The following is a 21,513-nucleotide window of genomic DNA, read 5'->3' as shown; positions in this document are numbered from 1 at the left end:
AAAACGTGCCTTCAGCGCGCTGCTGAACTTCTTCCAGTCGAGCGCGCTCTTTGAGCGCCTCTGACGTGTCTGAACTCTACGAAGCGGCTTCACACGAGGTTCATCGGACAAGAGTTCGACGGACCTCGATTTCTACATGGCTGGGGCTACGTGCTCCGGCGAGCGCCTCGCGCTCACGTGTGTGTGTGTGCTTTTTTTTTTTTCCCCGGCCCGAATGCGGCTCTCCTTGGTGCGGCGCTCCCACTTCTGCTGGCCTTCTTGGCGGCCTTTGATGAGTGCTGCGGGCTTCGCACGATTATCCGCTCTCGCGGGAGCACAAGTACTACTTACTCCTTTCATTCTCTCCCTATCTTTCATTCCCATTCCCCATCCCCACGCCGACCTGTTGAGGTGTCGTCTATAGGACAGACAGTTACGGGCGGTGCTTTTATCTTCACTTCCTCTTACATAACCACACTGCTGTAGTTCTTGTGAGAAACGGTGGAAAACTTTTTTTAGGAGCGAAGCTCCTTAGGCCCGCACCCAGCCGTCGCCGTTGAAGCTCCCTTCTCTTAAGCATCGCTTTAGGTTGCAGCGGCCGGTGGTTTAAGAGGAAATGTTTAAGGCTTGAGCGGTTTGGTTCTAGCGCACCAGAAATTCGAGGTTAAAAGAAGTAAGCTCTGTGCACAACTGGTTATAATGGTCATCTTCACTTTCACCACCTCTATCCTGAAGTGTGAAATTACAACCATCCTTCTAGCGCACTACGGGCGCTTTGTCGAAGGTAGTAGCAGACGCTCTCCCCACCCGGCGCCGGCGCAAAAAGACAATGAGACGCTGCGCGCGGTGTTCCGTCGCCAACGTCGAAGCTCCCCGCCGCATCACCGCTCGCACTCCTCTCCAACCTGTCCCCCTCTCGCTGCGCTGCGCGCCGCACACTCGCTCAGTCGTTCCAGCCACCGAACGCAGCAGATGCTGTCCCCACCCGCTCCCCACACTACCGCCTTCAGGAAAGCCAGTAACGAAGATCAGGCGCATAGTCCTTTGCGTCCCATTTCTAAGGAGCTTCGCTCATCGGTTGAATTCGTACATGGAACAAATTTAGTCACCTGACTAGTTGTTACGTGATGATATGCGATTTTTAGTCACGTGACGAGTTGTTACGTGACGCTATATGATTTTAGGCCTGCGACAAGGTGTTACGTGATTTTCAGTCACGTAACATACTCGCCCATCACAGTCATTGCATTCCACGGCCGGACAAATCGGCGCACGTGTTGTGGGAGCAGAAGCGGAAGATGAAAAAGCGAGCGCGTGCCGGTTGATTTCTGTTCGCACTACCCGGGGCAACAAAAAGCTTTAACAGTTCCATTGTTAAAATCTGGTACACAAGGTAGGATAAGTTTGCAAGTTGTTTGAACTGCTTAGGTTCTCAGAAAAGAGGGGCAGGCATGGTTAAATATACCCGATAGACCTACGCAACGTCTACGCACCAAGCCGGAGACACTAGTGCGATTGGGCAGGCGTCCCGTGTACGCGGCCACCGTGATGACGTTGTCGGCAGCGGCGCGAAGCTGCGCGGCCGAACAGTCGGTGCCGGACGGGTCGAGCCACCACTCGCCGAGGCCACCCTGTACGATCCACTGGAAGTCGGAGCCGTACATGCCCTGTTTGTACACCTGCGATGATGGAGAAACTCGTGACACATGGCAACACTCAGTCGGCGTGTTGTGTACTAGTGTTATTCGGGCGGTACAGCGCGGAGGGAACGACCACAAGAGGAAGAACAAGGCTACAAAGAAAACGCATTGCGCTTCGTCTGTCGCCTTGTTTACTTGGAAATATCAGCGCGGACACGACGGAGACAGCGTTCTCCCTTTGCGGCCGTCCACCATACAACGCGAAGGCCACGAAACAACAAGCCCAAGTTTCCGATATTGTGTGGTTCAGCAAAAAAGATGATTGCCGCAGTCAAATAAAACTCGCACACACACAGGCCGTCAGAGATAGCGGATGCAGAACAGTTCAGAGACGTCGCTCCACTCGTTCATTGAGCTCTGCTCTCTCTACATTTCTTTTATTTCGTTATGTCTTCATTCCTTTTATTTCTTTCCTGCGGCGCTGCGCCGTGCTCCCTTAGGAGCTACACCAGAGAGCGCCACCTTTTTCCATAGCAGTAACGGCTACCCATGATTCCAGCGATCCCTAGACACTATAGTGTTTTAAAATACGTCACTGTTCTTTACACTCTGGATGGCTAACAAAAGCGTTCTTTTGGCGTAACCTTGGAGTCAGGGTGTGCAAACACGGACACAAGAGGGAGACCAAGACACCGTTTGCGATGTCATTGACTTCTCTCTTGTGTCCGTGTTGGCACACCCTGTCTCTTTAACATGAATGCCTACAAACTAGCTCAGCTATCAGTTATTATAACCTGTGCGCCTTTCACACTTCGCTGTTTCCTACGAAAGTAATGTCCGTGAACATACAGCGAGCATAAACTGGTCTCCGTTTATTGAAACGGTTCCTATACACGCACCATCCCAGCAGAAGTTCTATGCGTAAGCTAATTCAGTCAGTATTAACGTATCTATATGTGTGTTCTCAGTGCCTTTATTTTTACTTTGTGTGAGAATGAACGCCCCACTGAGCAAGCACTTTACGCATGTGAAGCTTTGCTGTCTTCGCCACTCGAGTAGTCTTGTTAGAAAAAAAAAGAAAAATCTTGAAAATCTTCGATAGGTGAAGGAATGGTAGTGGCCATGCGAGGAAATTGGAGTTGCACGATCATTCATTCTTTTTATCCATCTTCGGTGTGTACAGTTTCCGTACCTTGTGAACTTGGTAAAAAACAGTGTACTTACTTCGCAGAATATTTTGCGTGCCATGTGCCTGGAGAAGCTGCCGATTATGATGCGGCTGTCGGTGTTCTGCAAACACATTAGGATTTATATTAAAAAAAGACGCTTCTAATAACAAGGCGCTTGCTTTACTAATTCTAGTTAAAAATTTAGTTGTTATTCACAGAATACAGACACAAGACAACTCGATCTGCTCCTGGGAGGATACAAAGAAGTGCGGGGCATGCTGCTGCCTCAAGGGTCTCACTAATAAGTCGAGAGGTGCACAACTCTTCTTCTGCAGAGCTTTTTTTTTCTTGATGTTTAAGCATGCGTGACAGTTTGACGAAGCGAGTTTCCCTGTTGCAGATTAGTGCTGTGCTGTTTGGTCTTGCTCTCGATCCTGTCTGTTGCACTGTTTTGCCATTTACAATGTAAACTGGTAAGGTCCATTCGATTCACCCTGCACTAACTGAACTGGTTCATTGTGTTGCCGTCGTCGTGCAGAGTGCAGCAGCAACAAGATGCCGAAACGATTACGAGAGCGCAGATGTCGTGCAAGCCTCACGCTACGGCCGGTTGTCTCGCGAGTTGTGGAGGTTTTGATTCGTAAAAGTTAGCGCCACTTACGTTGCCTGACATTTGCGACTGCCGGAAAACGTTCAATTGTTGGACGCAGTCGGCTTTGTCGTCTGCTGCGGTTCCAGCCACCTTGTGCTGCACGGACTCGGCACTACCTCACGAGTAGGTGCAGGGAACTAGCCTTGCACGGCGGCTGCACTCTTTCGAAACGAACACAATGGTGCTGGCGCCGCCATGTTGAACTCGTGAAACGAATGCTGGAGTGCAGCGCCATCGTTAACTGGTTCACAACTTGCAGGTGAAACGAATGGGCCTGTTGAAGGTCGGCGCTCGCGATGTGTTGATCTCGCTTTTTGTCCTTGTCGAACTTGTGCGCCTTGTTTAACCATGCTTTCGGAGACACCGCATTAAGTATTCCGCCTATGGATTCAGCGGCACGTTTACATTCGCCCAGAATGAGCAAAGTTGTCATGCTCCCAACAATGAGAAATAAAAAAAAAGTATCGGGGCTCAACGCCTAGACCAGCAACATTCGTAAGTACCCAGACTGCGCCCTTTCGGCAAAAGCAGAGTTACTTGAGTTAATTGCCAACAACTTTCTTTTACCTAGAAATAGAAGATGCAGCAAGACAAAATGAACTGTTATGCCCTCGGGCGACATAGGTCAACAGTGTTGCGACGCAACGCCAAAACTCGAAGCAAGAGAGGGGAAGAAAAAAACAAAGAAAGCCACGTAAATTCAAAGAGGGACGCAGAACAGACGTGGCAAACAATGTCGCCGGCTCTTTGATTGCCTGTTGGTACAGTACAGTAAAAAATAATATTTCGCGAGTGAAAAGACGGGAGAAGTCCAGCGGCACATTTACTGAAGCGGCATGCTCGCTTGCTTGTGCCTCTTTTTTATTTGGTTCCTACCCACTGCGGTGGATTGGTCAGAATCGGCGCTTAATATGAGGGGAATATATTTTTGAATTAAGACGAAGGATAAGGAATAAATCGGTTGCCTAGGGTATAAAGAAAAATTGAAGATTGACTAGATTACATAGCCATGAAGATAACCTGTAATCTAATAGTATGAAATACAATCAACTAGTGGGGGGAATTCGATATACCAAATTTTGATTTGGTGTAATATTAACAAGGAATTGCTCTTGTGTCAGCAAGAAAATCGCATATGGTTAAGCACACCTTCCTGTTGCTGTAGCCCAGTGGAGCCACCCCAAAAGAAATAACACTTGGCGAATTCAGAGTAATTCTTACATTTCTTAATAAAATTTCGAAATGCTCTTTCCTATGACTATGCTCCGTATATCAGGTGCAACGCTGTGAAGGTTAGCGAGACTTGTTGCAGTAGATGCGTTCGCAACAAGAAAAAGTCCAATGATTTGACCGCCCGTAACGTGGTTTCTTTTCGTCTTTAGGCTGATTAATAAATGAAGCTACTCTGTGCTTCAGATGCAAACAAACCCCGTTATACGGTTGTCAGTTCTGGACCGCTTAGCGTCTAGTTATTTGTTCGATTTCTGGTGTTTCACTTGCAGCCCATTTACAACGATGAAAGCCAAGCGCGAGATGCGCGCACTCGCACATCACATTGGCCGAGCTTCTCGCATAGCTTCCACAGCGTTGCACGAAACGGAGTATAGTGAAACGAAGGCAGGTAAGTAAAAAATGATAAATGTTTTCAGGCTTTTGACAGTAACAGCAGACTTACACGCGCTCGCTTTCTTTGCTTACACTAGCCACAATGACGACCTGCAACACAATCAAACAACCAAGTGAAAAATCCTCGAACGCTGCAGTGCTGGCCGGGTCAGGTCGCAAGGCACAGCGCACTCGACGCCGCATCTTCCGCCCTTTGTGCTCTCCGCAGATATTCATTTCCTGGCCGCCTTTAAAAGACGTCTCCCTCAAAGCGCTCATCCCCCCCTTTCCTTTGCATCGCAACTGTGCAAGTCTTTTTTGTCAGGGGCAAGTGATGGCGAAGGCCGTGCTGCAGCAGGTGCCGAGGGACGCAACCAAGCAGCGTTATTTATTTTCCGTTTCCTTTATATCAACATTCACAGAGCTTATTTCTGGCACGTGCCGTGAGAGTGGTTTTCGAAATGTAGTTGCAAACGGGCGCGAATTCGTAGTGAATGTCCAGTGACGCAAGAAACGCAGCAGTCGCCAAAACGGGCTTAACCTCTCTTCATATCCTCGTTTACTTTGCTCGATCCACGAAGGCTTATTTTTTTCTTTTGCTCCGTCGCAGTCATAAACGGCGGCCACCGTATTCAATTCACCCACGTTTGGATTCACGTGGCAATATGCGCGGAGCTATGCGATGTCTGCGTGCAACAAACTGCTTTGCGCCGTAGCTTCGGCCTACGAAAAGCGATGTACCATTTGCAGTGCTTTTCTTTGCACATGCTGTAAGGAGTCTAAAAAGGCATGGAAGGAATGTAAAGAAGGAGGTGTGGCACCTTCTTCATGCAATGAAGTTCACAGACCTGCCGTGCTCTTTATATAAAATTTCTTCCCTTTACTCTTGCTGTTATGCCGATCAATTGATGCTCCAGTAAACGTCAGTATTTATGCTTTTCTCAAGACGCGTGTTTGTGTGGTCCGCAATATTGTCAGACTGCGAAACGCATTCTTGAGCACTGAGGTTCGCACGCTTTGTGTGCACGAGCAAAATTGCGAGGCCTGCAATGACATAAGAAGCAGCAGTGGCAGATAAAGAGCATGTGCAGAGGATCTGAAAAGATGCGCGCACTTTTTTTTTGTGCTGGCTGGCGCGTCAGCTCTGCGCCGGGGACGGACGAGAGGCTGGAGCAAACGAAGGAGGTGTCGCCACTCTCGGCCGTGAACAAAACAAGAAGCGCCGATGAAAAGCACGACAGAGGGGCCAACACAGAGGAAAGGTCCGCGTTTACCTTCAGCTCCTGTATTTGCTCGAGGAAATCGTTTCGTGTGACGCTTTCCGAGGACGAGACGGCGATGTTGGCGCTCTCCAGCTGAGTCAGCAATTCGTTGATGGCCTGCGAAGAGAACAGCACGAATACAAGGCAGCAAACACAAAAATAATCGCAAAGAAAAGCGAGAGAGGCGCTGCTGTGACCACGCGTGCACCCGACGGTGGGACAAACGCTTGATCCTCGTGAGCCTATATGCTACACGAATACCTTTTACAGCATATCCTGTGCGACTGTCCGGGATATAATGTTCAGGGACAGTCCCTAGTGTCCGCTCCAGCGCACCTTGACAACGACCAATGTCTGTTGAAACCATTCTTACATGTCGTCGACAGAAGACACCGCAGGTGAAGGCGACGAATGCACTACTTAGTTTTTCAAGGAAACGGACTTGGACAAGCGACTGTGACAGTGATGTGTACCACGCAAGAGTGACGGACTGTGACTGACTGTGTGTGTGCGCTGTGTTATGTGCTGTTTTTCTCTCTCGATCTATCGATCTCCCCCATCCTGTTCCCATGTGTAGGGTAGCAAACCGGTTTTCCTAAACTGGTTAACCTCCCTGCCTTTCCTCCTCTGCTATTTCTTCTCTCATGCTTTTTAATGAGAGACTTCGCTCGTGTAAGAAATGTGGTACGCGGTAGTAGCATTGACGACAAGAGTAGAATAATGCTCTTCGGGCAGCTACTTGCGATTCATTTTATAACGTTCAAATTAGGCGAAGCTTTATTTGACAGCAAAATGTTGACAAGCAGGTATGATATAAACTTCAACAGACATTCAATTAACAGTTCTAACAATAGATTAAGAGCTTTTGCTGCGCATCACCGTTTCCATCTCTATGTAATCATCATCAACCCAGATCGTCTTGGCGGCCGCTCCCTGTGACCAGGCATGCTATTCTGGACACTGATATTCCGCCATGTTGTCAAGTTCGCCATCTTGTCAACTCTGATTGGCTCAGAGGGCCGTTGCTGCCTCTCTGATTGGCCTAAAATGCCGTCATAACGAAATTGGACCTTGTACAGAGTAGCACATAATAAAAGCATTCAGTCAGTTGCCGCCATTTCAATACCTAGATCTTCACTACAAAAAAAAAAAAAGAATCCCAAAGCGACCTTAGTGCAAGGCTTACGGGTCTAGAGTGGCACTCGCACCGGTTCTTGGCTAAACTTGGGTATATTGGGTAAACTTGGTTAAGGCCTCACCGCGCTGCCACCGCACGTCCGTTTCCGCTCCGTTTTTCTGCTCCGTTCCGCTTTTCGAGGCGGGAGGCTTCCGCAACAGTCCTCGGTGGGACCGCACGAGCGGACAGCATGCGCGCGCTGATTGGCCGACGCGATGTTCGCGAAGTGCTGGCAACCGTTCGTCACTGCAGCGGTGTTCGATGGCGGCGACTATCACCAGCAGACGACTCAAACATATACTTTTGCTTATGTGGGTTTAATTTTCCGCATTTTGACGTAAACAAAGCATTTGCACGGTTACGTTCTGTTCTACAGCGGCACGAGTTGCATGGCATGCGGTCATGGACGCCCGAAACGCTGTATAGAGGGGCTTTACGCTGTACAATAGTTGCAATTCAGTTATTGCTGCCGCATCTCAGGCATGCTCAGCAACAATCAGCCCATTTGCGCTAGGTCGCGTTCGGCGCGACATCGCAGCGTTTGAAGGTGTGTGCGCGTCAACTTGCAAGAACACGGCGTCCCCGCACACGTCTCTAATGCGATGATTCAGGTAGGGAACCTGTCGCGGCAACAGCGCTGCACGCTCACGACGATCAGGCCATCGATCGCGACGTGCAGACGTGTAGGTCATGAATAAAATTTCTTCCTCTTCATATCATAGAACTGCGCAGTGCCGGCAATGGGGAGGCGGGCGGGGAGGGGGGGGGGGCGGATGCAGTGCTGCTACAAACTAACGGCAACCCCTGCCACCGATGACACCGTTCTGAAATGCAATGAAAACAAACGCTCACTTGCACAAATTGTCTGTTTTCTTTCCAACTAGCACTGCGGAATCTACGCAGTTAGCCGCAAAGGCACGATGCTAAAAAAAAACGCTGCAAGTAGGAGAATTTTCACAAGGTTCACTCGTATATCCTAGTTCTCCCAAAGCCGTTCAACCTTGCGTCATAAGTCCGCGGCCATGGCAAAGCACGAGTGCCTGCTCAAATTATTGTCACTGTTCTTGGCCGTCCTTTTGACTGATAGATATATGAGCATAGGCGTGCTCAGGGTTCCCCTTCAGGGGGGGGGGGAGGCGAAGGTTCATCGCGGCGCCCTCCCCCCCCCTCCATATTAAGTCAATGTCCCCCTTCTGCGCATGCCTACGTATATGAGTTTCTATTTGAAGTTGTTCTGTTAGAAGTTACAGCATCAGACTGGCATCCTCTCCTTTCTAATACTGTGCAAGCCTGTTGAGTAGCTGTGTTCTTTTCTTACTGTGCCCAGATAAAATACATGGATACATGCGATGTCTTTTTTCTTGTTAACAGTTATCACATACTGAGGAAGACATCAAAAGAAATAGTCGCGATACTTAAGTTGTACAACCAAGGAACAATTGCCCGTACAGCTGGGAAGAAAAACTGGGACCTAGACAGCCCGATAATTGAGGGGAGGACAGGGTGAAACTTATTAGGTTCTGCATGTAATCCATGCCCAGCCCCGCCAGAATCATTAACAAGATGTGGCAAAATCTTTGTGATGATTCTATCATGGCTCCCACCCAGTATCTGATCGAATGCTGGCAAGCAAGACAGCCACCTACATAAGTGGTAAACTGCACAGATAGTAATTATCCCAAAGCCAAGAAAAGAGGTGCAACAAGATAACCTCCGGCCTATTTCAATAACATCGAACACAGGCAAGCCTATTATGTAATGCTCATATGACTAAGTACATTCAGATTGCATTAATGTTATTTTGACATGCTGAAATGGTCATACCAAGCCAGAAGCTACGTACGTAGATTGGGGAATTGATGACCGCGATCTTTTCCTCCATACCGTGATCAGGTTCAGGCCAAAACTGTCCGCACACAACATTATGCTACAAATTGAACCCTACATAATAGACGTGTGATTGCAGATATTGCATACCAAAGCAATCGTTAGAATGAGTCTCACGAAGGCCTTTGACAACATCACACACAAGGCTGTTATAGAGAAGCTACAGAAGCTAAACATATACATACATGTATGTAAGGACAACCATGTGTACCATGTGATGGTAATCGTAACAGGGGAGATCAGATCAGATCCAAAAAAAACGGCAGGAAGTGAAAGATGGAAGCTTGCGATGAAAAACTGTAAACAGGGGGTGGGTGCTCGAGCCAACGTTTCGAAAAGTGGACTTGGCTGGAACTGAAATCAGTTCCAGCCTTGAAGAAGACAAGTCCACTTGTCGAAACGTCGGCTCGAGCACCCACCCCCTGTTTACGGAGATCAGATCAGGTGACATAGAATTCAAAAGCTGGCGAACACCTTGGGGATCGGTTCCGTCTTCCTTTGTGCTGAATGTATACGAGAGAGAGAGAGATAAGATTCTTTAATGAAATGCCCGGAGAGGTTAGCCTGGTTTGTCGCCTGGCTTGCTACTCCAGGTGTCGGGTGATGATGGTATATACAATGATCACATATACACCATATACACACAAATAGTACATACAGTCACAAACACACATATATACATAAGAAGAGTCCTTCACAGGCTTTGGCTGAGCTGAGTGTTCTTCAAAAACGCCAACAGCGCTTTTGTGCTGCGCATCGCACAACTGCTGTCTTGCCACGGGCCGAGAAGGTGCCGCAGCTCCAAGCTCGAGCCGCGTTGCAAATGAAGTGCCTCCTTCAGAATCCGTCGTTCTGCGTCGTAACGGGAACAGTCGCAGAGTACGTGCCTTAGGTCTTCCCGAGTGTTACATGTGGTGCACGTGGGTGAGTCCGACTGCCTGATCTTGTGCTTGAAGTATTTCGTATAGGCAACGTCGAGTCTCAGCCGGTGAATGCAAGTTTCATCTTGTCTGGTTAATCCCTGTGGCATATGAAAGTTACACGTCGGGTCTATTCTGTGCAGCGGTCCGTACTGGTTGTTGGCATCGCTCCATATTGTTCTCTGCAGATTACGTGCGAACGCAGACACCAGAAACGCTGCGTCTTGTCTTGAAAAGGGAATTTCAATTTCCTCAGATGCTGTGTCATGCGCAGCTCTGGCAGCGGAGTCAGCTCGAACATTCCCTTCGATGCCGCAGTGAGCAGGCAGCCACTGCAGCACTACATCGTGGTGTAGTACATGAGCATTATTGCCTAGGCGCCTGATGTCTAGGACTAGTTGGTCTTGCTTACGTGAAGATTTCAGGGACTGCAGTGCGGCTCGTGAGTCGGAGAATATCACCCAAGAGTTGGGTCTCTGATCTTTAATATATGCAAGCGCCCTCCGCAATGCAGCCAGCTCAGTGGCAGCGGCGGATGTGCGGTGGCTGATGTATACGCTTACTGGAAGAACTGAATAGCATGAAAGCATTACAGCATGGCCTGTAAGCTTATGGCATCATGTTGTGGGTAGGTGACAGCAATGGTCAGATAGAAAAAAACTGTGCAATACACCATACACAGGCTAAACCATACGCCAAACAAATGATGTGGCTTAATTATCTAAAGGATATCCAGTTGTCATTCTGCCATGAAAGAGGCCAACTTGGTACGCATAGTGCAGGCCTTCATTATCATGAGCTGTGTGCAACACCGTACCAAACTCCAAATGCCAGGGAAGACTACTATATATAGTGGTCACTAAAGATAGTGCAATATTACGACTCACGCAGAGTCCTATGGGCACACACACACTCAATGAACTTATTGACATAATGAACTACACAGCATGAGACAGCATAAGGGCGAATATTCCCCATAATGTACGCAGATATCTTTAATTACTCCCCCTACCTAGAAAAATTCACCCCAAATCACAGAATAAAAATACAGGAATGATGTGACAATGTTCATAGCTCTTTGCAACGTGTCCATTGTAACAGATGGCGATCCCAAAGTGGGAGGGTAAATGTGTGCTGAAAACGCCTAAGGAGCCGAGGAATTGCCCATTGCATTGGCAATGGCTTCCACGTGAGCCAAATATGTAATCAATGAAAGAAGGGAATTTTCAGGGCTCATTTGTTTGCTTCACACAACCTTAACGAAAACCAGCACATAACAAAGCCAAGGGTATAGGGGACATTAATTATACTGTTTTAAGTGTATCACTGTACAAATTATGATATAGATGTGAAGGAAGTAAAGTGGACAAAATGACAACTTGCTGCCATCAGGGACCGAACCTGCAATCCTTCGGATAACACGCCAAATACTCTACCAATTGAGCTATGGTAGAGCATTGAGCGTGTTATCCGAAGGTTGCAGGTTCGGTCCCTGATGGCGGCAAGTTGTCTTTTCGTCCACTTTACTTTCTTCACATCTATATCACAATTTGTACAGTGATACATTTAAAACAGTACAATTAACGTCTCTTATACCTTGCTTGGCTTCATCATCTGCTGGTTTTCATTAAGGTTGTGTCAGATATGTAATCAGCAACTCCAAAGCCTCACTCTGCAACTTCACCAGGGGTACATCTCGCTGATCGAACAGCAAATTCTGTCCAAATGATCGGGCACCTGTACACTATACCTTCCCATAAATGAGGCGGCTCATGCCATTGCTTGAGCAATTACATAACGAGCCACCAAGGTGCTCCTTCTAAGGTCAAGAGGGAACTGCACAGTTAACTACAGGGAGATCTAAAGTCATTACAGACTGGGAAGAGCCCAGTATACCCCTAAGCATTCGACAATTGCTATGCAGCAAGTGGGGACCCGGTGCCTCCACTAAACCAATAACACTTGAACCTGGTGGCTTGAACCTCATGTCAGCCTGGAAAGAGCAACTCTGGGCCATCCCATTGGCTAAAGACGGCCCTGGGCCCATGGGCTACTAGTCACTATTTAGGTGCCCATTTATTGCCAGAAACTGCTGCACACAAGCTAATGTTATCTCTTTCTCTCTTCTCTTGCTGTCATCTTTTTCTTCACATATAAAACCACACAGAGAAACTGCAGCACAAAACAACAACCTTGTGGAAATTTAATTCTTGCAACTTGTAAATTTTCTGAACACAATAGTTCTACTCTACCAGAAACACAAAATCTGTCCACCCATGCCTCAAGTTCTTACTGTGCATAAAAATGTTCTACATACCTAAGTGGTAAGCTTGATGGAGCATTTAAGTGAAAGTAATGTATGCATGAAATTTCTTATAACTTATCTAATGATTGTTATACATAGCTGCTTGTCACACATTTTCAAGAATACAGTACTTACATAAAAGTGAATATTTATATTGATGCCAACATAAAGTGTTTGCAGTGAACATAATATTCACATTTCTTGTTGAGGTCTCAATGGTTTCCGCTGTCCCTTTAATATACCTAGCCATACTTCACACAACAATTAAACAATGCATAGTACATTATCAAAGTGCACAACAATAAGCAGTGCCATGGCGTGTATGATCCTGCTCTCAGCAATGATGAAATCCGAGAATGATTGAATAATGACTGTGGTAGCTGTTAAGAGCACCCATGTATGTGCTCTCATTTGATCACTTTCACTACAAAGATTTGCTTGTGTAGGGCAACCAATGTTACTGAATTATATATAGCAAGCTCTACCTAAGCTACTGGCACACCCGAACGTGTCATATAGGTATTAACAACTTGGATAGTTATATAGAGCTATGTTTTTATAAAATGAAAAGAGCATGGCCTGGATAACATAAATAGGTGAGTTGTACCTACATATCATCTGAAAGCCTGCTCAAATCAAGCAACTAAGCTTTGGACTGAGTAAAGTGCAAAGCTGAGAACAATGACATGAGTAGGCTCATATGATGCAGGACAAGAAGCAAGACAGAACATTAAGTACCACCTGTCACACCAGATTCAGATCATAGTACTGTATATATGCAGTGAATGCATAGTCATTGCATCTTTGTATCTTGTATACTTATATTAGTCTCTACGTATAGGGTGCTATGTTTGCATAATCAACATTAGTTCATTAAAAATTCTTGTAATCACCAAATGCTGTGTTCATTCTTCTATTATCACCTAGGCCAAGGTAGGCTGATAAATCGAGAAAACATTTCTTGCAATTTGTCATTTTCATAACAAAACCTGTACTTTCTCGAGTGACGCTTTGAGACTAATGCACTATATGTTCTGTTTGAACCTGCTAGCTGGGCCTCTTTTATAATTACCTAGTCACTACATAACTACATGATGAAATGAGGATATCCCCATGGGCACTGTGAGTGAGCAAAGAAGTGCAGAGCCTAAAATTGCTTCAAAAAGAAAACATGCATAAGGGCAAATTCGGTATTCTTTCACAACACCACTTGAATCGCACAGCACGCACAATCTCGTTTGTTCCTGTATGTTTAATATTGTACACACCTTATTGCAGAACTGTGTTTGAATAAAGTAACCTGATGATTATCACAGCCAACCACAATTATTATGTCCAACAACTCTTAATGCATATGAGAAGTAACACATTGAAGTTCACATATTCAAAAAATACTACCGTAATTAGATTCTTTTTACAACTGTACATATTCTTTAAATTGTACTGCATTAGGTATATCGTCATGTTTTCACCAAGCATACAACAAAGATGCCATTATGCCATTGTCTTCTATTATCTTTGTTATGTACGAATATGATGCTATATGCGGTAATGCTCTCTTTTGTACAAGTTGATATTTATTATTCGTCTTTTGCATGTATAACTATTTGCTTTTGCTAGTACATATGCCCTGTAATTGCTCCTACAGTGGGCGGTGCCTAAGTAAACGTTTACTCCATCTCCCATTTTTCACCATTGTGCTTGATTTGCTGAAAAATAAACACGGACTGACTGTTTGAGTTATACGTAGGTGTCAATAAACCAATTTTGCAACTGACTATGACACGTTAACCATGCAATCATGGAATTATATGATCAGGTTACGTCACCAGTATAACTATTCTTTTGCTTCCCACCCACCCATCTATGAAATATTCAGACAAAATAACTTAACCTCATGTTTTGACACAACAAATAAGATAGAATTGAAAACAACATAATTGAAATAAAGACTGCTTGATTACTGAGGGTGGAGCCTGTTCTCCACGGCCCCACTGGCTATTGCAGCTCAACGGGCCTGTTCGAGGGTTACCAATTCGTTTCCAATGACAGATTGAAAAGCCACACCTTCCACGACCAATTGTTGGGTCGTTGTTAAGTAGTCGTAGGCGGCATTTGCGGGACGCTGTGTGCACTGGTACTGGAAGTCGCTGTCTCCCTTCTGAGGATGAGACTGTATCAGTAAAGTAGATGTTTGCATCCTACTGCCTTCTGTGCAGGGTGGCTTCTCAGGCTTGTGGCTGTTTAATTTGGAAGTACGGGTTCATGTGACATGGCACGAGGATTCTTGCTCCTACATCAGGTGGCATAAGTGTGGTTCCATTTTTACATACCTGAGGCATTGAGGGGTAACACAGTCATATTATATTCAATGGGAACATTTTTCCAGTGACTCTAAGTCTTATCAACACAGAGTGCCCTGGTGTGTTGCATTGAGTCCTTTGTGCCGGGCCATAAGTGTGGCCCCAGCAAGTTTCTCAAATGTGTTGAACATGCCTAGTTCGATGAGGCAGTCTGTGCACATGTTTTTGGGCAGACCGAGTGCCACCTCGCAGGCAATCAAAATTATTCAATTTGCTTGGTGGATTTCAGTTTGTTGCGCATCTTGGAATGGGAGAGTGCAAGTTATTTTGCTCATGACGAAGGCATGCCCTACTTTCATAGTGTCTATCTCCATTATTTCCTCTGTTGAGTGTGAAATTCTTAATAAAGTTAGTAACATTATGCATTGTGTACTTAAGTTTGAAAAGGAATTTTTGAATTTTTTTTCACATGCATTGCAAGCACTAGCAAGTGCCGACTCCTTGGATAAGTTCTCCATCGAGCAGTAGTAAATGTAGTGGTGGAGCTGTGTTGGTTTAGGGTTCTTGGTGGTCAAATATATTTTTATTTTGATTTTCTTGGAGCGCACTTCATAACAACTTCTGCTGTGTATGATTCAACCTCGTCTAGGGCTCGTTGAATTCTGTCCTGTCTGTCATTGTACGAGCTCGTAGTGACTTAGAGTGCAGATTGCCATGCTGAGGTCTCTGTCTTGCTACTGTACAGCAACTTGAACAGAGGCAGTATAAAGTTGCCTCGGGAAGTGAATACATATCCTTTTGCAGTAGCAGGTTTTGAGAACTGTTTGCTGGCATTAGCAATACTGCTTCAAGTTCATCAGCCTGACTATTCTTAAGGGTAGGTGGACCTTTGCCGTGGTCGCAGTCATACATAGGATATAGTGGTTGCTACATAGATTTCCTACAAGTTGCTCCAACTAACATTTGGTAATGGTGGAATCTGGCAGTGTCTGCAGCCACACTGTTGCCCATTCTTGTGGGAACTCTTGGGGATTTAAGCAGCAGGAACTCATAGGCCTTGGTGGTTCCCTTGTTTATATCTCGCTTCCACTTCCCCCCCCCCCCTTCGGTGTACTATGCATAGGTCCTCAAGGAGAATTAGTCGGTCCCTCTGTGCCATCCAAACTAGCACAACTGTCTACAGGTGCTTCACTTAATTAGTACAAATGCAATGTAGTGCATGTTGAGAAGCCACGTTACTCATGCGCTATTTATTTATTTATTTCTTCATTCAGTGGCTACATTTCACCCGAGGGCATTGCAGAAAGAGGGTTCCAGCAATAATAACAACATTTGTACTGCACAAAGTGAAACAGTGCTTGGAATCGCAGTGTTATGAATGGAAACGTTGCTTGCGGAACATAATACATGGTCTGAATGTTACTGACCACTTTGAAAAAGAAATATGTAGCATCCAAGTGATAACAAACACAAAATACACACAGATACACTGTTGAATATGGTAGTGGATGCACACGATATACAGAAATATTCAGCCATAACATTATCTGCAGATAATTCACTGTAAACAAAATCTGTGTGACACGTAGCTTGTACAACTTCAATCAGTAGTTTATTCTGGTGATTTATAGCATGAAAGCACAATAAATTTGGCTAAGCCGTGACCTCCTGGGTTTGTTGGTTTAACACAGCGGACGGCAACAAAAGCTATTCTTATTTTGTTAATGATTGCAGGGTGATGAGACATGCCTCAGAGTATGAAGTTATTGATCTCTTTTAACCCTTCAGACGCCACCTATGAAGAACTGTCTGTAAATGTGTCAAATCGATACAATGTTATTTCAAGGCAATCGATATTATATTGCAACAAAAATAATGTCGCAATACGTTCATTTATGTGTGTTATAGTAATCATTCCTAATTACTTTGTAATCAAATATCTGTTTATTCTGAACCGATTCATGCTTTGTTTTTGCATAGATAGAATGAAATCTCAGGCTAGAAATATAGTGCAAATTTGTTTTCGTACCATGTCCATGTTGAACAGAGAAAAATTATACTTTTGACGTTTCCCGCGACCCACGTCACTATCAACAGTCACTTTTGAAAACAATCTGTAAGACCATATAGCGATGAAAGAACATCAGTGGGCAACCAAGGAAAAATAGGTTGTGCAAAACAAGCAGATGGGACAACTTTTCAAATTCCTTTAGAAAATTTTGTTGAACATGCAGTCGTTTTAAAATCTTTTACATCCAATGAGCAAAATTGTTAGCACTAATACTGGTGTCACACCACACAGTCACTTAATGGTCGTGGTCGGGCCTGATCTGGATCGAATTTCTTTATCGACGTGGCTGCTTTACGCTAACTGTAAAAGGAAGCCAATCACTGTTGAGAAATTTGATAGGGGCGTGCGAATAGTGAAATTTCATCTCGAATCGACTTCAATCGAATAGTGCCGAATAGTAGCCAAAAATCTCCAATCGAATAAAGAATATTTTATTGAAAATTGCAAGAAAAAACCAAGAAATGAAATGTGCTGATGTTCTCGAGGACCTAACGCGGTGACTGACTGCTACCCAAAGGGTACAAATTGTCATGCAGAAGCACAAGCTGTTCCATGTGACCTGGCTTCAGGCTCTCTCACTGTGATGTTACAGTGTATGCTGCAGATGAAAACACACGCTCACTGGGCACCTCAGTAGTAGGGATGGGAAGGTGTTGCAAAGCAATTTTGGAGATTCCTGGATAGCTCTTTCCAGTATTTCGAAGGATCATCCTTTCTTGTGATCAGGGACTCATTGAAGTATTTTTCAACCTCTTGACTATAAGGTCCGAGCTCAGTGTGCTGGTTATTTTTTTACATTAACAGTTCGACAGTCTCACAGACTGTTCCCTGGCCTTCTTTTGCTGGAGCCATTACGTGCGGAAATGACATAATCTCCTTTAAAATAAACGTGCTCGCTTATGAACCAGGATATCGGCAAAGGTGTTAATGAAAGGCCTACTGTAACGACGTTAGCGTTAGTTTTAGCCACCCCACCCTAAGTTGCACCATTGGCCTTTGTTGTGTTTAGATATTCGTCCTGTTGAATCATTAAAAACTTCGAATACTACCTATTCGAAAGCTGAATCAAATTATTCGTTTCGAATTCAAAACTCGAATATTCGCACACCCCAAAAATTTGATCCCAAGCGGGTTTAATAGCGATTGGCCGTGTTACATGCTGGAACACCAACATGAGCTTACCGAGAAGCTTCTGCAACGATACTTCGGGCCCATCGAATATTGTGGTGCACTGAACTATGACGTTTAGCCCAATGGCATGATGCAGTCATAACGGCACTGCACATGGCCTGAAATCCTCCATGTATTGCGGCTTAAACCTTACAGTGTATGCTCATGGACTATGGGACGTTATTTCCAACTTGCTTTCTTAATTTATTTGATTGCATGCAATCACACTTTCGTGTTCTGTTAGCAGCAATGGGACAATGCTTTTTCAGAGGGGAGTACTAACATGTGTACTTTTTTTTCGTTTTCGATGGGACCGCGTTTCACTAACTTGGAACTGTTGCACATGTTTTCACTCGTCGCAAGCGACACCTTCATGTATTGGGACATTCTTGAACGGTTTTCATATTTTAACCCTTTTCCTACCAAAGACGAGCCGAGCTCTTCGACACGGTTTGTACTGCTCCCACCGAAAACGAGCTGGGCTCGTCTACACTGAAAGATACGTTTGGGGCGCTGCAATTAAGATACTCTGATTAATTTTGCTGAGTTCTCTGCGACTTGAGGAAATAGTGCAGTAAAAAATTTTAAAATGTGCTCATAGAATGCATTTTGATCAAGAAAGGACTGGATTCTGGAAACCGCAATTAGAAAATGGCATCCTCCTCTGTGCGCAAGCGGCGCGCGCATGCCGGCAAAAGCTCTCTTAAGAAAAAAAAGAAGAAAACGCATGTTTGCCTAAGATTTGTGAAAAGAATTGCAGTTCTTCTGTGAGTGTGGCGGCGACTACACAGAACAGCATACTTTTTTCTATATTATCAGATTCAGACGACGACTGCTTCTCAACATGTATCGGCAGTGGACACCGACATATGTAAACAAACCACCACAGGCGCGTCCATAGGTCGGCAAAAAAACTGGAGCTCACTCAGACTCACTCAAGAAATATATTTTGTTCCGAGGGCTCACTCGAACTCAGACTCACTAAAATTTTTCTCAATTGGACTCACTCAGACTCAAACTCACCAACATATTACTCAGCCTGAGTGAGCCTGAGACGTCGACTCACGAGTCCGTTGGCATAAAATTAGCTTTATCAATCATGGTGTCAATCCTCCCTAACGCCAATATCTCGCATAATCAGTGCTCTATGATACACATTTTTATCTTGTACCTTCAAATACGAGTTATCATCATATATCATCATTGTCATACATTGATCCAGTAAGGACATTTTTAGAAAATATGCAACTCACATGAGATATTTTTATCAACTTCTCATGAAAGAGTTTGCGGAGGGAGGTCATGGCACCTCTTCCCCAACTCACCCCTCTGATCAATAAATATTGAGGTGGCCCATGAATGCTAGTGTGCTGAGATATGTGTGAATAGACTTGAGTATAAAGGTAAGCCGATATACGGCAGATAGTAAGGCTGAAGATGAGTAGATAGGACCATAAGTTGGCAACAACAGGTGGAGCTCATTCAGACTCACTCAAGATATATATTTTGCGCTTAGGGTTCACTCGGACACAGGATCACCAATATTTTCCTTAACTGGATTCACTCGAACTCAGACTCACTATAATTTTCTTCAATCAGACTCACTCGGACTCAAACTCACCAAAATATTACTCAGATTCACGGCCTGATCTGAGTCTGAATGAGTCTGAGTGAGTTGACTCATGAGTGAGTTTGCCGACCTATAGGCGCGTCCAAGGCTTTTTCACCGGCTCGCTTGTCCCTGTACATTATTTTTTTAATTTCAAAAAGACATTTTCTGCATCGAAGGCTGGAGAGGTTGGGGCACTTTCTGTGGTGCAGTGAAGCCAATCGTCTGCATATTCGCAAAAAAATACTTTGGTTGTTGTATAAAGACACATAGAATCAAATAGGCAAATAAAAGCGTCGGTATTTTTGCATCGTTTTTGGCCAAAAGCTTGGTAGGGAAAGGGTTAAAAGATTACAAGCACGATGTAAATAGCATAGTACATTACCAAATACGGAAGCACGAGCGATCGTGCTGAAATGTAGTGCGACTCATTAATGGAAGCCTGGCACATTTGGTTGCTACATCATACTCTTGACAACTGTGCTCATCACTGCAACGCGAGTGTCTTGGTAGCTTAGCAGGCAAAGCGTCACATTGCTAAGTTTGAGGAAATTAGTTTGATTGCTGGTGATAGCGGCTGCATTTCGATGGGGGCAGAGTTCAAGAGCAGCAGTGTATTATCGTGAGCAGTATGAGTACAAAAGATTTGAAAGAGGCTAGGCCTTTCTCATATATGGGTCATTTCTGAATTACTGAAGGGGATTTGGCATCAGAGGATTTGAACAACATATCGATACCGATCTGTAGAATGACTAAAATCTGAATGCTGATCTGTAATAGAGTTTTTGTTGCGCTGCATAGGATGCCTTATGAAAAAAAAAAAACTTTTGAGGCCAGTCACGTCTGCATAGCCATACCCGAACAAAGCGTTACTAATCGCAATAGATGAGAAAATGCGATTGCAATTTAGCAAAGTCACAAAAATTCAGTCACAAGTCATAAAAAAATATAGGACAAAGACAGGCACGTGCGGGCTACTACAAAGTCTGCGGGTCGCAGGCCACGTGTTTGAAACCCATGGTTTAAAGGAACCATGGCGCCTTTTCCACATTGTTTTCCGTCAGCTTCCGCTATGAATCGCCCAACAGCGGCTTCAAGGCTATTTGCCACACGCTCATGTGGCAAATAGCGTGTTTCCTGTCACAGTGCTCACGATAGTCTATTCATAGTCTCACGATAGTCTATTAATATAGTGCTTATATTTAATTTAGGTGAATGTTAAAGAACCCCAAAGAATTAATCCGGACTACCCCTAACAGTATGCGTTATAATCATTATTGCAGCTTTTGCATGTAAAGTCTCAGAAGATATCTTGCTTTGCTAGGCTCACATTTACCCAATAAAGACTTCATTTATACTTTACCGTAGTAAAATGCTTTGCTTGGCGCGTTGGTTCATATAGTCTAGAACAGATTTGAGTGCAAAAGGATGAGACACAGGAAGACAAGACGACTAAACGAGCGCCCACTACCAACTCATTGAGTCGTCTTGTCTTCTTGTGTCTCTTCCCTATGTGCTCAAATCTATTCTAGACTATACTTTACCGGTTTGGCTGCTGCATTGTTCACAGTCGCAACCTCAATGACGACATAAAAGTTTCGTGAAACTACAATCTAGCTGGCACTCCCCTATGACTGATTATCTGCCACACCTACTCTGTTCTTAAAACAATAAGTGTGCACCAAGTTGCCCGGCAATTTGAATGACTGATTTTGATTCCTACAACAATGTAGCCTTCTACGAGAACACGAAGTATGTAAAACA

General features: G+C 44.8%; 1 protein-coding gene across 1 annotated transcript in view; it reads right to left on the bottom strand.

The window, feature by feature from the left end:
• LOC119381058 (gamma-aminobutyric acid type B receptor subunit 2) overlaps positions 1-21,513 on the bottom strand; it is a 271,571-nt gene that overhangs the window by 93,175 nt on the left and 156,883 nt on the right. Inside the window, exons 3-5 of the mRNA XM_049412140.1 lie at positions 6,320-6,424; positions 2,844-2,909; positions 1,473-1,658 (exon numbers count right to left, since the gene is read on the bottom strand). Coding sequence (XP_049268097.1) covers positions 1,473-1,658; positions 2,844-2,909; positions 6,320-6,424 — 357 coding nt within the window. The remainder of the gene's footprint in view (positions 1-1,472; positions 1,659-2,843; positions 2,910-6,319; positions 6,425-21,513) is intronic.

This window comes from Rhipicephalus sanguineus, chromosome 2 (genome assembly GCF_013339695.2).
Source record: "Rhipicephalus sanguineus isolate Rsan-2018 chromosome 2, BIME_Rsan_1.4, whole genome shotgun sequence".
Classification (NCBI taxonomy): domain Eukaryota; kingdom Metazoa; phylum Arthropoda; class Arachnida; order Ixodida; family Ixodidae; genus Rhipicephalus; species Rhipicephalus sanguineus.
The sequence above is the reverse complement of the archived record's forward strand: the minus strand, read 5'-3'. Positions and strand labels throughout refer to the sequence as shown.